The sequence below is a fragment of the Episyrphus balteatus genome, chromosome 1 (genome assembly GCF_945859705.1).
Source record: "Episyrphus balteatus chromosome 1, idEpiBalt1.1, whole genome shotgun sequence".
Lineage (NCBI taxonomy): Eukaryota > Metazoa > Arthropoda > Insecta > Diptera > Syrphidae > Episyrphus > Episyrphus balteatus.
This window is the reverse complement of record NC_079134.1, coordinates 64,710,793-64,728,723: the sequence shown is the minus strand read 5'-3', so window position 1 is coordinate 64,728,723 and position 17,931 is coordinate 64,710,793. Positions and strand designations below refer to the sequence as shown.

General features: G+C 36.3%; 1 protein-coding gene across 1 annotated transcript; it reads left to right on the top strand.

Annotated features, from left to right (window-relative positions):
• Nucleotides 1-1,470: 1,470 nt before the first annotated feature.
• On the top strand, nucleotides 1,471-2,913 carry LOC129905668 (uncharacterized). Its single transcript, XM_055981206.1, has one exon. The coding sequence runs from the start codon at nucleotides 1,471-1,473 to the stop codon at nucleotides 2,911-2,913; it is 1,443 nt and encodes a 480-aa protein (XP_055837181.1).
• Nucleotides 2,914-17,931: the final 15,018 nt, after the last annotated feature.

The following is a 17,931-nucleotide window of genomic DNA, read 5'->3' as shown; positions in this document are numbered from 1 at the left end:
CGTATCGCTCGCTGAAGATTTATGTCAGATACAGCACGAACAAAGGCTTCTGTCGCGAACTGATTGATAATGTCGTCTCCTGCTGTCGGATATTCCAGATGAGCTAACCTTCCATTATCTGCTTGGAGTTGTTGCAGAGTTTCTCCTCTTTTCTGGACTTTTGTATTGAGTTGGACGCGGAAGACTTCTTACATATGGCCATCTCCAAAGCGTTTTTCAATGACCTGGACACGAGCGGTAAAGTTACCATTCTTTTCTGGTGGTAAAGTTTGTAACAACTCAGCAGCAGGACCTCTAAGAGCAAGAGTCTATACATTTGTCTTCGTCATCCCAGCCATTTGTTGTGGCAGCTGCTTCAAACTGTTTCTTGTAGATGGACCAAGAACTTTAACCATCAAAGGTTGGTGGATGCATTTCCTTTTTCTTTGGATACTCACCAGAACTTTCTCGGATCTTAATTTTTCTAACCTTGTAAAGTTCTTCGGTAAAACATTGCATTTTACCTTCTTTTTTTTCAAATTTGTCATCCACTTTCTCGAATTTTCTCGAGTTTTTCTTCAACTTTCTCAATTTATTCTTGAGATTGTTTTGCAACGTCTTTTATTGAAGCATCAAGAGCAACAAACTTGTTCTTGATCCTATCGAGCTTACCTTCGATGAGGGTTTTCTGTTCATCAAGAAGGTTGTTTTGCTGTGCTTCCATTTTTTCCATTTTTTTGAGAACACTCTGTTGTTCCCTCTTTTGTTCATTACGTTGTGCCTCAATTTATTCGAGAACGCTACTCTGTTGTTTTTCTAATTGTTCTCCCTGTGTACAAAAGTACAAAAGTAGCAAATAATGGTACACAATTATACATTGGGCAATGCTTATAAATTACATTCCACAATTGAGCTACTTTTTTTAAAGCTAATAAATTGATGATTTGACTGCACGAATCGGCTGTACGATAGGTCTTATGACTAAAAATAAAAGATTATAGAGATTTATACTTTAATCAAACTTTTTTAATATAAAATTTAAGCAATTATTCAAGAGTGATTAAAACATTGGTCCTTCGAGCATTTAATTGAACCAAAAAACAATTAAATATTTTAAATAAACATTTTAAATAAACAATTTTATGTGTCCAGTGTATTGTTAAAAATAAAAACTTTTTTTATATAGACCCTATCGGTAGTGCTTTATAAATATTCTTTCAAACATTTTATCAAAATATAATTAAATTTAATTCAAACCTACAATTAAACTTAAATAAACGCGATTTAATATTAAATTTCGTGAATACCTCGTCGGTTCTACTACAAACGTCAGTGGAGTTCTAGTAGCAGCAGCACCAGCAGCAGCAGTAGCAGCAGGCAAGCAGCAGGCAAGCAGCAGCAGTAGCAGCAGGCAAGCAGTAAGTCGTTGTACGTGTTGTAAACTTGTCTATACATCGTTTTTATTGTTTATGTAATAAAAATATATTTAATATGACTGAAGCAAGTGGTTATAAATATGGGGAGTTACAGAAAGGAATTCTCACCAAGATAAGTAAGGATCTTGTGAATATTAAAAAAGCTCCTAAAGAGCGCAAGACTGCAGCATACTCCTCAGTTCGCCTTGCTAAGCTCGAGGCTGATATGGCTACGTCCAAAGTCTACCACGAAGCAATCATCGGTGGGGGCAAGTTACAGGAAAATTTGAAAAAAGAAAATTTGCTAGTGGTGTACGACCAAATCTATGAAATCTATTTAGAATATGAAGCAGAGTTGGTTGAGGCAGTGGAAAGGGCGAAGTCGGTAGCTTCAAATGAGACAAAAACTATGGCTCCGACAAACTTTTCAGCGGCTTCATCATCACATTCAGCGATTCGATTGCCAAGAATAGATATGCCTAAATTTGATGGTTCGTATGTGGCTTGGCGGGATTTTCATGGTAGGTTTCAGTCCATTGTGCACAATAACACTAGTATTGATGATATCGATAAGTTACATTTTTTGCAATCTTGCTTGGTTGAGGATGCTCATCGGTTTTTGCAAAATCTGTCGGTGGAGGCTGCAAGCTATGATAAAGCTTGGAAGCTTCTGGAGGAGAGGTATGACCATAAACGCATTCTGGTGCACATCCAGATGCAAGCCCTTTTTGATCAACACTCCTTGCCACGGGAAACTGCTTCGGGTATTAGGGACTTTTTGCATACCACCAGAGAGTGTGTCCTTGCTCTTGAGAACTTGAAAGTACCGGTGTCTTCATGGGACATCGTGTTGATATGGTTTCTTCTTCAAAAATTGCCAAGCTCTACTATAAAACTGTGGGAAGAGAAATTAGGTAGTAAAGAACTTCCAACATTTAAAGAATTTACAGACTTTTTGGAGATTAGACTCCGCACACTTGTGGTCATGGTCCAACATGAATCCGGAAGGAGTCAAAGCAAAGACGAGGCTACCACCAACACCAAACGTTTCCAACCTCCCAAGACGAAAGCTTTGCATGTCAAGCAAACGGCCAAGCAGTCATCCAAATTAGCACCGAAGACATCACCTGCGGAACGTCTTGTATGCAAACTGTGCAATCAGGGTCAGCATTCGTTGTGGAAGTGCCAGCAGTTCCTGAATACGGACTACTCAGGACGAAGAGATTTCATTCATAGACTTAAGGTCTGTGAAAACTGCCTTTCATATGGACATTTGATTCAGGACTTCTACAGTTTCAGCTGCTGTCATTTCTGCCAACAAAGACACCACTCGCTTCTGCACTACAACACGTTCCAACAACAACCCCAACACACGCAACAACAACAACAACACACGCAACAACAACACACGCAACAACAACAACCACGACAACAACCACCACAACAACAACTACAACTACAACAATACCATCACCAACAACATAATAAGGCTGGCACATCAGGGCTGCTGCGACAGTAGCTGGGACAACTGGAACAGCTTCTCAGCCAAGAGCTACCGGTTCCAACACATTCCAGGCTTCTGTCAACACATACACACCTGAGTTCCAACCAACGGAAGAACTCCAATCAACCACCTTTAATTACCACGCGTCGCATGGTCGAGTGCAAACTCACCAGGTGCATCTGGCGACAGCAGTTGTGAAGGCCCGAGATGCAGACGGCAGAACTGGCCTCTTACGTGCTCTTATTGACACCGGCTCAGAAACTTCATTCATCACGGAATCCGCTGCACAACTGCTGAAGCTGGAAAAGAGGAGTACCTTTGTCGAGGTGTCTGGGTTATGGTTGGTCAGCAGTGGCAAAACGCAATTCTCCGTCGATTTACATCTTGCATCCCGCCATTCGACATTCGAGATTGCCATACAGGCGTATATCTTCAAGTCGCTGACTGGCCATCTCCCGACCCAACGAGTGATACCCGGCAAATGGAACCACCTAAAGGAGCTCTCATTAGCCCATCCCTACTTCTGTGAGCCCGCTCCCATCGACTTACTCTTAGGAAGCGATGTCTGTGCCCAAATATTCCTTCCGGAAATTCAAAGACCTCTGGATGGCAACAGACCCATAGCGCAAAATACACATTTCGGGTGGATCGTATTAGGGAAAGTTCCAGTGGAAATTCCACGGCAAGTACGAAGCTTTGTTCAAACTCACGAGCTATGCATGCAAGTGGAGAGGTTTTTTGTAATGGAAGAAATGCCTTTCCCAACATATGAAACTCTGGAAAATATTGCATGTGAAGAACATTTTGCCAAACACACCGTACGCCTCCCAGATGGGCGTTATCAGGTCGAACTTCCCTTCAAAGATGGAGGTCATCCAAGAATAAGTTTTAGCCGACATAACGCTTATCGGCGATTCTTAGTTCTGGAGAAGAAACTTGCTGCAGATCCAAAACTTGCCGCCGACTACAAAAAATGCATGAAGGAATATGTCGACCTCAATCATATGGAAGAGATAGCAGAAAACCATGCGGTTTTGGCAACACCGTACCACTATTTTCTTCCACATCATGCAGTTTTTAAGGATGCTAGCTCCACTACCAAGCTGAGAGTAGTGTTTGACGAAGCTTCACGAGCTTCGGATGGGAAATCCCTCAACGATCGTCTGCTTGTGAGTCCAAAATTGCAGACGAGCATCATCGATCTCGTTCTAAGATGGCGGACTCACCGAATCACCTTTACGGCCGACATCGAGAAGATGTACCGGCAAATTTTGGTTAGTTTCCCAGACCGATATTATCAGCTTGTGATGTGGAGAGCAAAAAACAGCACCTTTGAAAATATTCAAAATGAATACCGTCACTTTTGGCACCGCAAGTGCACCATATCTTGCCATCAAGATTTTAAAGAAGGTAGCTGATGACGAGCAACACAACTTCCCGGAGGGGGCGAAGGTTGTCCGAGAGGACATGTATGTTGATGATCTGATTAGTGGTGCAGATTCTATTGAAGAGGCGCGGAAAAAACGCGATGAAGCATGGCAACTTTTAGCAACAGAGGGGTTCAACTTGCGAAAATGGACAAGCAATGTGAGAGATCTTGTCGAAGACATTCCTGCCCATGACCGAGAGCTAGATTTTGAGCTTCAGATTAACTTGTCCAACCACGTGAAAACCCTAGGCATCAAATGGTTCCCCATGGACGATTGCTTTTCGTACCAAAATCTTCAACCTTCAGCAGAAGTCACCACCAAACGATCGATTTTGTCAACCATCGCCAAGTTATTCGACCCACTTGGCTGGATATCACCATGCATTATCACGGCAAAAATTATGATGCAGAGACTCTGGGAGCTAGGTTGTGACTGGGATGAACCTGTTCCAGCAACATTGAAAAATGAGTGGGAAGCTTTTCAACGAGAACTTCCTCTCATAGAAAAGCTACGAATTCCAAGATGGATACACATGAGTCCAACAAACAAAGCTATCGAGCTTCATGGCTTTTGTGATGCGTCGATGAAGGCGTACGGAGCAACTGTTTATGTTCGTGTCTTGGATAGCGAAGGTAAAATCCATACCAATCTGCTTTTGGCAAAAACACAGTAGCACAATTGTTGCAGTACACCAAGGAGGTGGATACGAGCTATTCCTGTGAAGTGGACCACTTACGTTTCCAACCGTGTATCGGAAATTCAACGGCTTACTTGTATCGATTGCTGGGGACATGTTGCAACGCATCATAACCCAGCCGATGTGGCGTCCAGAGGTGTATTTCCATCGGAAATTCAAGGGTTGGACAATTGGTGGTTTGGTCCTGAATTTCTGCATTCTTAATGGAATTTCGAGTCTCCAACTCAGCCTGCCGAGGTTGATCCTGAAGAAGAACGTCGATCCATCAAGGTCCTTGCCACTCACTTAATAGATAGCGATAATGTGCTCCATTATCCTCAATTCTTCGAGTCTTCTCAAGGTCGTACGAGTCATTGCTACTTCGGTTCGATTTATCATAAAATGTCGACCTAAGTTATACGGCATTATCACCGGCCCATAACAAGCATGGGAATTAGATTTGGCTCATTTACTAATTATCAAAGCGGCACAAAAGGAAATGTTCGAGAATGAAATCGAACAAATCAAGCAAAAAAAAAATCCCTAAACACTTACGTGCTTTGAATCCATTCATCGATGTTGATGGGATTCTCCGAGTAGGAGGGCGTTTAGAAAATTCTCTTCTACCTTACAATGCACAGCATCCAATACTTCCCAGGCTCGCTTCCAATGACAGGAAATGTTATAGAAAGTACACCTTTCAAACCTAACAAAACAGACTTGAAGTTAGCTGCAGCTATTTGTTCAGGCAAAAGAATTGACTGGGCGATAAACACCTTTCAACCTTTTAAGTCACCAGGTGTCGATGGTATCTTCCCTGCTTTACTTCAAAAAGGGGCGGAAGACCTGATGCCGTACATCATTAGCATACTTCGTAGTAGCATGGCAATTGGGCATGTACCAAGCCTGTGGAGAAGAGCTAAAGTAATTTTTATTCCCAAAACTGGGAAAAAAGATACCACCCATCCAAAGTCATTCAGGCCAATTAGCCTGACATCATTTCTACTTAAGACTTTGGAGAAAGTAATAGATAACTTCATTAGATCAGAAGTTTTAATAAATATGCCACTTAACCATCGCCAGCACGCTTACAGGGCAGGAAAATCTACGGAAACTGCCCTTTTCGAGCTAACAAATTCCATACAAAGAGCTTTGGATGCAAAAGAAACAGCCCTATGTGCTTTTCCAGACATAGAGGGAGCATTTGATAACACCTCACATGTCGCTGTAAACAAAGCTCTTGAAAGGAAAAAAGTTCCTATCACTGTAGTGAGATGGATCAATGAAATGCTGAGCATAAGAACAGCTAAGGTAAGGGTAGGTCTTAATGTACAAACTATCATCACAACAAGAGGCTGTCCTCAAGGGGGGGTCCTTTTACCCTTGCTTTGGAGTATTGTTGTTGATGAACTACTAGAAAATCTAACTTCCCTAGGTATACGATGTCTCGGTTTTGCCGATGATATAGTAATAATAGCCAGCGGGAAGTTTGAAGAAACTCTTCGCGATATTATTCAAGGAGGATTGAAAAACACACGGAAATGGTGTCTATCGGCAGGAATTAACTTCAATCCTACCAAGACAACAATTATACCATTTACCAAAAAAAGACTTCTTTCCCGTATGAAACCTATACGGTTAGCTGGAGAAGTAATAGAAACACAGAAAGAGGTTAAGTATCTAGGTATCACACTAGACAGTAAACTCCTCTGGAACAAACACGTAGAAATAACCACTGGTAAAGCTACGAAAGCCTTAATGATTTGCAAAAGATTAGCAAGCAATTCATGGGGCTGCAAACCATACATCCTAAGATGGATGTACACTATAATGGTAAGACCTATAATTACCTATGGTGCGGTGGCTTGGCACAAAAGAACCGATCTTACAACAACTAGGAAATCACTAGATAAAGTGCAAAGACTCGCATGTGTCTGCATCACCGGGGCTATGAGAACATGCCCTACAGCAGCAATGGAGGTCATTCTTGATTTAACTCCACTTCACCTTATCATTGACAGTGCTGCCAAGGAAGGAACTGGGGCTGGAAAATGCATAGGCAACAGAGAAAGAGAATTCCTGTCCAGATCCTCAGAAGAAAACTTCCTTGACTTTCCAAGAGATGCAATGGTCACAAATAATAACTTTGTGAAAAACTACAATATACATCTCAGTAGTAAAAAAGATTGGGTAGGTGAATCTATCAACTACTCTTTTAAAGAAAATACCATCAAATGGTACACAGACGGGTCGAGAACAGCGGAAGGTACAGGGGCAGGCGTCTTTGGGCCTAGTACCAAACTCTCCGTACCTATGGGTCAATCCCCAAGTATCTTTCAAGCTGAGGTAAATGCCATTGTAAAATGTGCAGAAATAAACCTCGAATTAAATCACCGGAATAGAAATATTGCCATTATGTCTGATAGTCAAGCTGCCCTAAAAGCACTTAAATCCTACGAAATCAACTCCAAGCTAGTATTGGAGTGTATAGGAAAACTCAACGAACTTGGCAAAATAAACAAAGTCAGTCTCCACTGGGTACCTGGGCACGTTGGTGTCCAGGGTAACGAGGAGGCGGACTCTCTAGCAAAAACGGGAGCAAATTCCCCTTTAATGGGACCCGAACCGTATTTTGCGGAATAGGAGAAAATGTTATTAAAAATAAAATAAAACTAGACGAGGAGACCAGGAGAGCAAAAAACTGGGCAGAACTACCAAAACTGAGACAAGCGAAAATGCTTCTCGGGAACTACAACCCTGAGCGTTTCAAATCATGTATCAGTCTAAGTAGGAACAATCTCAGGTTAATCACTGGGCTCCTTACGGGCCACTGTAAGTTAAGAAGGCACCTACATATTTTGGGCTTAGAAAATAGTGCAACATGTAGATTCTGTAGCGAGAAAGAAGAAACACCGGATCACATCCTGGGTAGTTGCAATGCACTAATACACCAAAGATTTAAACACATGGGTCGCTACCAAGTCGAAGAGGATAAATTGCACTCTTTGAAAATACCCCAAATAATCAATTTCATGAAAGGAATTAGGTTAGAGGAGGAGCTATAAAATGAGGTACTAACTCATATAGCTAATAGGGGGGTACAATAGATCTTACAGGTCGCAGTACAGCTTACACCCCAAATCACAATCAATCAATCAATCCAATACTTCTTCAAAACAACCACCATTTAACAAGGTTGGTGGTTTGAGATGCTCACAAAAACACTTTTCATTAGCTTCATTCGACAAAAATACTGGATTGGCCAGATAAGGCGAAGCGTCAAACATCAACTGCATAGGTGCATCTCTTGTTATAGACAAAAGGCAGCTGAAATGCAACAACTTATGGGAAATTTACCTTCAGCCCGAGTTCGTATGTCCCGACCGTTCAGCCACACTGGTGTCGACTACGCGGGGCCTATCGAAATAAAATCTTGGAAGGCTCGCGGTGCAAAAATCCTGAAAGCATATTTCGCCATTTTTATTTGCTTGGCAACCAAAGCCATTCATTTAGAAGTGGTGTCAGATTTAACCACCCAAACGTTTTTGGCAGCTTTCCGGCGTTTTATTGCCAGAAGAGGAAATTGCTCGCATATTTACAGCGATTGCGGAACAAATTTTGTCGGTGCAAATAACGAATTAGCCAAGATACTTAAAGAAGCGAAACATGATTGGAAACAAATCGCCGAAACAATTGCAAATCATGGTACTAATTGGCATTTTATTCCTCCTGCTTCCCCTCACTTCGGTGGCTTATGGGAAGCTGGAGTGAAATCGGTCAAATACCATCTAAAACGCGTTGTCGGAACTGAGCGGCTAACTTTCGAGGAGCTCGCGACGCTTCAAGCTCAAATAGAAGTGTGTCTGAATTCGAGACCCCTATGCCCGCTCTCTGATAGCCTCGACGATTTAAATGCGCTCACCCCTGCGCATTTCCTAGTTGGTGAATCGCTATACGCAATTCCACAAGCGGACATAAGAAACGATGTCACACATCTCGACCGATGGAAACGAATTCAAAAGATAACTGAAGAATTCTGGCAAAAATGGAACTCGGAGTACCTGTCTAGGCTACAACAACGTCCAAAATGGACTCAAGTAAAGGAAATGCCAAAGATAGGAGACTTGGTTCTTCTCAAAGAAGAGCGTCTTCCATCAACGTATTGGAATCTTGCGCGAATTAAAGGCACACATTGTAGATCGGACGGACTTGTTCGCGTTGTCACCGTAAAAATAAAATCCGGACAAATAAAACGGCCGATTGCAAAAAATTGTATGCTACCGTCGATTCAGACATCAGAGCAAGCTGCAATTATTTAAATAATCACCATCAATCAACATTCAAATAAAATATCATTAATTCATCAAACATTTTAATCAAAACTGAATAAAATCATTCATCAAAACCCAACATTTCAATCAAAACTTAATAATCCAGTCAAATAAGGGTTTAACCTCGGAATGAATGTTAGTAGACATTTTTTTTGCTCAATATCTTCCTTTTGCCATTCTATAACATATCTCAAAAGTCTAGAAAAATCTCATGTCCGCTTGTCGCGATTTCAAGGTCAAATCGCGAAATGGAGATTTTCAAAATTAGCAAAAATAGGCTATGGTATTATATACACATATGATACATGATTTGAAGGTATTTTTTAATGCAAATTCCAAAAAAATCTAAAATCAAGACAATCTGACGTCTCTGGAAAAAGTTATACCTGTTTTTCATCTGTCAACTCATATTATTATAACAGTTGCAAACTTACTGCCGAAAAACCCTTAAAAGTTATGGTAGATGAACCAAATTTTGCATGAAGATTTTAAAATCCATCATTATTAAAAATCAAAACAATCCATTACAAAAAATATATATACCTACGAAATAATGGTATTTTTTTATGGAGGGGCAAATTTTAGGATATGCACTAAAGAAGATTCTTGTTCATCTTAGGAATAAGTGCTAATAGGCTAATTTTTTCATTTTAATCTTTGTTTGGATATTTGAAGATAAGTTGCAGATTTAAAAAAATTGAAAAACTACACTTCAGATATTTGTGTCAGATCAACATGAATAAGGTGCATTACTTTTCAAGGATGGTCAGGTTGACTTGTTTGTGAGTTTTATTGGAATAAGTGTTAAAGAATACCTTTATATCATGTCACTTATGTTGGTTTACATATAAAAATTTAAACTTTTCTTATTAATTTTTTAAAATCTGCACCTTATTTTCAAACCAAGAAAATTAGGACTTGTGGACATGAGATGTTTTTAGATTTTTAAGGGTAGTTAAAGAATATCCAAACAAAGATTAAAATGAAAAAATTAGCCTATTAGCACTTATTCCTAAGATGAACAAGAATCTTCTTTAGTGCATATCCTAAAATTTGCCCCTCCATCAAAAAATACCATTATTTCGTAGGTATATATATTTTTTGTAATGGATTGTTTTGATTTTTAATAATGATGGATTCTAAAATTTTCATGCAAAATTTGGTTCATCTACCATAACTTTTAAGGGTTTTTCGGCAGTAAGTTTGCAACTGTTATAATAATATGAGTTGACAGATGAAAAACAGGTATAACTTTTTCCAGAGACGTCAGATTGTCTTGATTTTAGATTTCTTGGAATTTGCATTAAAAAATACCTTGAAATCATGTATCATATGTGTATATAATACCATAGCCTATTTTTGCTAATTTTGAAAATCTCCATTTCGCGATTTGACCTTGAAATAGCGACAAGCGGACATGAGATTTTTCTAGACTTTTGAGATATGTTATAGAATGGCAAAAGGAAGATATTGAGCAAAAAAAATTTCTACTAACATTCAATCCGAGATTTACCCCTTTTTTCTCCTTATTTGACTGTATTATAATAACAAATCATCATTTTTATTAAAATCAACAATGAAAACAAATAGATTTCATTTCAATCATCTTTATTTAAAATTTAACACAACATAAAATTATTGAAAATAAATTTGATTTCCAAAATATTATTAAACTTCAAGAAATCATGTAAAATTTCGTTATTTTTAAATTTAATAATTAAAATAAACTCTGCAACAACGCAAGCCTTTAATTTACATTTCATGTAAAATTATTAAATTTAAAACCACGAAAACACACAACAAAATTTATTAAATTACGCTCCAAACTGAGCAAAAACATCATCCACATAGTTGTCAAAAGCTTGAAGCACAGCAAACGTCAAAGCTAAACGACAAAAATAAAAATTTCAAACAAAATAATAAAATTTTAAATAAATTTATTCATCATTTTATTAACATAAAACAAAATACAATAAAATTAATTAAATTCATTTTAATATTAAAATTCACTGTAATTTTCACAACGCAACTAAATCAAAATGGATTAATAAATTTATGAAATTATAATTCAAAAAAAATCTTATCACGAATTTAATTAATACACTTTTAATTCAATTCACATTTCATCGTATTCAATAAACATAATCGAAATCAATTTAATTCAATTTTCATTTAAATTAAACAAATTCATCATTACTTTAAATCGAAAGGAATCAAAATAAAAAAAAAAAAAAATCAACCACTTATCAACAAATCAAATCAAATAATTCGTCGAAATAAATTCACGAAATCAAAACACACATTGAAATGTCAAATTCATTAAATTCACCAAGTTTGTGTAATTCACCACAATCAAAATATTACACTCAACTCAAAGCTTTAATTAAATCACTCTAAGCTTTAATTCAATCACTCGAACAAACTCAATTTGAAATAAACTACGCGAAAACCACTTGAAATGAAAGTTGAAAGCTTTGCAACAAAAGCTTCACCCCACTTTATATTCGGTACATATTTTTTATGTACATATATATGCAAAGGAATATATAATAAATAATCACGCCATATATTTATTTATTTATTTAGCTACAAATTTACAAATTAATTAGCTTTGATGTCGTAAAATCTTATATATAAAAATGAGTTCGTTTAGTGTGTGTGGCCGATAAACTCGCGTTTGGCTATTCCGATTTTGGTAATTTTTTTTTGTTTGAAAGGTATTAATATGTAGATGGTTTGTATCAAAAAAAATAATACCTTTTCTCGCATCTTTATATACCTAGCTGTCAATTTGTACGAGTAAAAAAACACTCTCGCTTTTTAAAAATTTTAACTTAGCTTAATTTGTAAACAAATTTATTGAGACAAACTTTCAAAATAATTATTAGTAAAACTAATAATTTTCAAAATTTACCTACATACATACGTACAGGTTCGCAGAAATGAACTTAATCATACTTTGTTGTGCCGGAGATTGTTTAATCAATATGCTGTGGATATGTATGCAAAATATCCTCTGCAGGCTTTATTTCCTTTTAAAAGAGGCAATAACACCCACTTCAAAAAGGCATTAAGCTTCACGGTTGTTTTTTCATTCTGAATTTGAATAATAGGTAAGCACTTTCACTTGAAATAAGACACCCACCCTAAATACTATAGTGTGCCCAAGCAGGGGGGTTGCAGGGGGGCAGCATGTCCCCCATACCTTCCTCAAAGTGAAATTGTAAGTTTTTTTTGGGAAGTGGGTCAATTAAAACTGGAAAAAATAAGAAAAGGCTATAACACACACGGGTGAAATTGCCATATTAAAAAGGAAATAAAGCATGCAGGGATAGAAATTAAAGATCTTTTGTTGCCTGGACAATCGCCGGCTGATAGGCATGATATGATATAATAGCGCATTTGTTTAAGATGAAGTCAAAATCATTTATGGATTTTATCATTAAACATAAAGGTTTAGGGAAAGTACAATGCTGGATGTACTCAGTAGAGTGGGGTTACCACATGCCCGCATTTTGTTTTGGCTGGTGAATATAATTGCAGAAGATAATATAGATGATATCATGTCAGCGGAGCTTCCTGACATTACGATTGATCCAGAATTGTTCGCGATTGTTGTAAAAAATGTGATTCATGGAGTATGTAGAGCAATAGGTAAATATATGTAGACCGAGAGCCAAAAACTAACACAAATTTAAACCGAAAAGTCTCCAAAACGATGCCGCTAAAACAACTTATATCTTGAGTTCTATAGATCGCATCGGTTGGTGTCTTCAGGCTTAGGAGAAATGACAGAACATCAGTGTTTGTATTCAGAATGTGAATTTGTGTCAATTTAGCCTACTCATCTAATCTCCCGAAATCCATATAAGGCTGCGACTAAAAGCTGCCACACTTTTGATTTCGTTATAAGGCTATAAATCTGCATACTCGCACATTTTGGTTATCACTCTACTCCCAAAATTTGCTGTAAGCTCTTAGACTAATAGTAATTCCCCATGTGGTTGATGAAAAATGTTCGAAACGTTATCCAAGAGCTTTGATATCAGAAACAGTTACTGGAAATGATAGAAACCCTTTATATCATAGGCGTTCCACTGAAGAAAATGTGAAATCAATGATCGTGAAAGTGAAAAATGTGAATATTGAAGTTGGGAATCGGTGGATTGTGCCATATACAGCGATATTATCCAAGGAATTCAAAGCCAAAATAAATTCGAGTATTGTAATTCTGTGAAGTCTATCAAATACATATGCAAATATGTGATAAAGGGCGCGATATAGCTTGCGTTGCATTAGAATCTGTTGAAAGGAATAATGAAATCACTATGTATCAAATAGAACGCTACATAAGCAGGAACGAAGCAGTTTGGCGAATTTTTTCGTTTCAAATACATGAAATTTATCCAGCGCAGCGGTTCTTCATTGAGCAGTGCATTTGGAGAATGTATATTTTACATCTGAAAATTCTGCTTCAAGACTCAAAAGCAGCGGAACCACCGCATATAATTTTAACCGCATTTTTTTCGTTTTGCAAGAAATGTTGTATATCAAAAAGCATTAGGTACTATAAATTGGTTTCAAATTATTTTCCAACAGGTTCAATTTTTACAAAAGTGCACTCAGCGAAGCGGGTGGGGGTTAGCTAGTTCTATATAATTCCTGTTTTACACAATACTTTGATATATTAAAATCAATTACATTAAAATAATTATTAAAAGCTTTACACGCAGCAAACAAAGGTTCATGAATTCCATAATTCGTTCTGTTAAATCTTAAATTTAGGAAATCAATTGATCTTAATGATCTTGCAGCAATATTTATGTTGAGTTGTGACAAAAGATACTTTGAGTCGATCGTTCCCATTAAAACATCATAGACAAATAAAATTTTTGTAACAGTTCTTCTGTCAGCTAGTGATGGCAAATTAATTAAGGCTAGGCGTTGGTTATAAGGTGGTAGATTTGTACAGATTCTAATCGATTGATATTAGATTGGTAACATGGGCTCCAAACACAACTGCAATATTCTATACTTGACCGCACAAGAGAACAGTATAAGGTCTTTAAGATGTATGGGTCTCGAAATTCTTTTGAAAAACGGCACACGAACCCTAATCTGCATTTAGCTTTGTTTATAACGTGATCAATATGTTTATTAAAGTCTAGTTTCTGGTCCATTACTACGCCAAGATCACAGAAGCTTTCAACTCTTTCAAGAGGTTGATTACACAACATATAAACATTTAAGAAGGGTAACCGTTTACGAGTAAAAGTCATGCACTTACACTTAGATACATTTAGTTCCATATCATTAACACTACACCAATTGGAAACATTAATTAAATCTCTTTGTAACAGTTCAGATTCGTTGTTATTCTTGTACGATAGGCGAAGCTTAGCATCATCAGCAAACAAAAGAAGGTCAGAGAATTTTACAGTGTTATGTAAGTCATTTATAAACAATACAAACAGAAATGGTCCAATGTGGCTTCCTTGGGGAACACCGGAATGCACAATTATCTTTTTTGATGTTTTGTTTTTAAAATTAACATTTTGTGTTCTTGAACGTAGGTACGACTCCAGCCAAACTAAAAACCAAGAAGGCAGTCCAATGATCTGCATTTTTTTCAAAAGTAAATCATGGTTGACACGATCAAACGCTTTCGAAAAATCCAAGTATGCAACATCTGTTTGATATCCATTTCACAATTACATCTGAGCAAAACTCCATCAGGTTTGTTGCAGTTGATTTACCCTTCATGAAACCGTGTTGATGTGGCGAAATAAGATTTTTGTATTTTTTCTCAATAGTACTTAAGATAATCTTTTCAAATAACTTTGGTATGCATGACAGCTTGGCAATCCCTCTGTAGTTTGAAATGTTACATTTGTTTCCGTTTTTAAAGAGTGGTAAAATAGTTGAAGTTTTCCAGAGGCTTGGAAAAATACCCGTGCGGATAGATAAGTTAAACAGATAACACAGTGGACGAGCTAAAACAGATATAAAACGTTTTACAATAAAAGGTGGTATTTCATCTGGACCGAAAGATAATGAATCTTTTAGTTCAGAGACATGGTTTATTAGTTCGATTTCGTTAATTTCTGGCAACGTCAAGTTGAGTAAAGGTTGATATGGACTTTAAATAAATTTCTCTTATATCACAGTTTTTATCACAGGTGTTATTGTAGGTATTATCACAGGTATTGCAGTTATTATCACAGGTATTATCACAGTTGTTAGGTTTCTTATAAACGCTTTGGAAGAAGTTTGAAAACATATCACATATAGTTGCAGGATCATTAGAAGAACAGTCTTTGTAGGTCATCACAGCTGGAAAATGGTTTGCCTTTCTTTTAACGTTGACAAATTGCCAAAATTTTTTTGGGTCAACCAATATTTAATTTTTCACATTAAGGGGGGGGTTTCCATAGCATTTTAATGGAAGACGGTTGACTAATTGTTGTATAACTTTTGCAGTTTATAAGATAATCTTATGAAACGTACTTTTTTGAAAAGGTAATAAACGTACAAATATTTTTGCATCATTTAAATTTTAGAAACATTTCTTGTGCGATTTTTATAAGGGTCGAAAATGATTTTTTTTCTGCAAATTTAGATTGAATCAGAATTTTGGTTGGGGCACCGTTGTTTATAAACTTTTTATTTATTTTTTTTTTTGTTTTATAATGATCAAATGTGTTTTCATGCAGTACGCGAAACAGATTTTTTTTTTTTTTTTTTTTATTAGAAAAAAAGCTTCGTTAATTTGTTGTAATTTCATGTTTTTTTACTCACTCTTCTTAGAATAACTTTACCGTTTATTAGTGTTTTTAGATGAAACAAAAAGAAAACAATAAAGGGAAATTAGGAGAATCCAATAAAATTTCTAAAATTTAATTTGAAGTTAGTTTGAACGGTTAATTTGAAGGAAAGGTGTCAAAATGCACTTTTTTAGCATTTTGGTCGTGGGGCAAAGCGTGATTATTTTTTAAAATGTTTTTGTATTTTTTAATGAGAAGTTAATAAAGTTGTTCATGCAACCCGTTTGCCAAAAAAAAATTTTTTTTATTTACACACTAAAAATTTGATTTTAATAAACCAATATTTGCATTCTGTTTTTGAGGAAGGGGCAGTCAAAGCATCCACAATTTATTTTTATTATTTTTTTTCATTATATTTCAAATCAGTTTAAAAAAAAAAAATATATATTTTTGCTCACAGTATTTTTAATATAAATTGTTGAAAAAGTGTCTATTTTAGCTTTTTTTACTTTGAAAATTCCATTGATCACGCACACATGCAAATTTAGTTCAAAAGAATGCCACGCATAAGCTGGCGCTGATGAACTCTTTGTTTCTGTTCTTTTCTATTTATTGAAAAAAAAACTTGCTCTTGCGCTCTCATTTTCTCGTTATATTTTGTTTTTGTTTTTTGTGTTTACATAATATGTACTTTTTTTTTTTTTGTTTCCTATTTCCTCACTCAGGCAGGCAGAAATCATTCATGAAATTATGAAGATGCTGCAGAGAGTAGGTAGATAGTAGATATTTTTTGCAAGATCATTATCTTTTGTTTTCAAAAAGGGTTGTTTTGTTCTTGTTGACTCTTGGGTTTTTTCTAACAATTCATTTCGTGTTTATAATATCGCACCCGCGGTTGCGAGTTGACACTTTTGGGTTTTTTTTTTTTTTGGTGTCAGCGAAATTCTTTGCATTGTGTAATATTCACATCGCTCGTGCGGAGATATAGGTAAAGGATTAGATATGTGGTATGCATTTGTTTGTGTGTAAAAATGTGTATTGACATTTGACATGTGCTTGTGCACAATGATTGATTTCTATATTTAGGTTGATTTCTGGGTTGTATTGTTTATTATACTACACTCGCGCGTGCGTGCGGGGTTATATAATATAAATATATCGTTTTGTTTTTCATAGTCTTTGTTTATATGTTGCGGATTCGGTTTTTTTTTGTAGGTTTGTAGGTATAATAGTTATATTTTCGCGGGGGAATGTGTAAAGGGTTATATAAGTGTATTTGTGGTTAGAATGCACCTGATGGTATTTATAGAAATAGTTTTGAATAGGTGAAGATGCTCAGTATGTTTCCTTAGCAAAAACAAAGTTTTTAAAATTACACCTACTGAGGAAACAAGCAAAAAAGTAGCTAATGCCTATCTGAATTTATAAATAAAATATCAGTTTGAAAAAATAGATCATTTTTTTTTTCAAAGTGTTGAGCTTGAAAATTATTTTTGAAAACTTCCCTAAACTTTGATTACATAGTTGAAAAATTAATTTCAAGGTTTAAAAAAAAGTAACTTATAAGTTACACTGGTCAACAAGCTTTTTGCCACAAGAACCAAAATATACTTTTCTATATGTTTTTGATATGCTGAACTCGAATCTGAAGTCAGAAAATGTTTATTGGCCTCCGTTTTTGAAATATTACCGTTAGAAAATACCGAAAAACGTCATTTTGGCTGTTTTCGAGGTTATGTTTTTATGTGGGGTAGTTCCTTATGAAAAAATTTGTAACGGTTCCTATAAGAACTGGTTTTATTCTTTCAAAAAATGTTTAAATCTTTCCGATA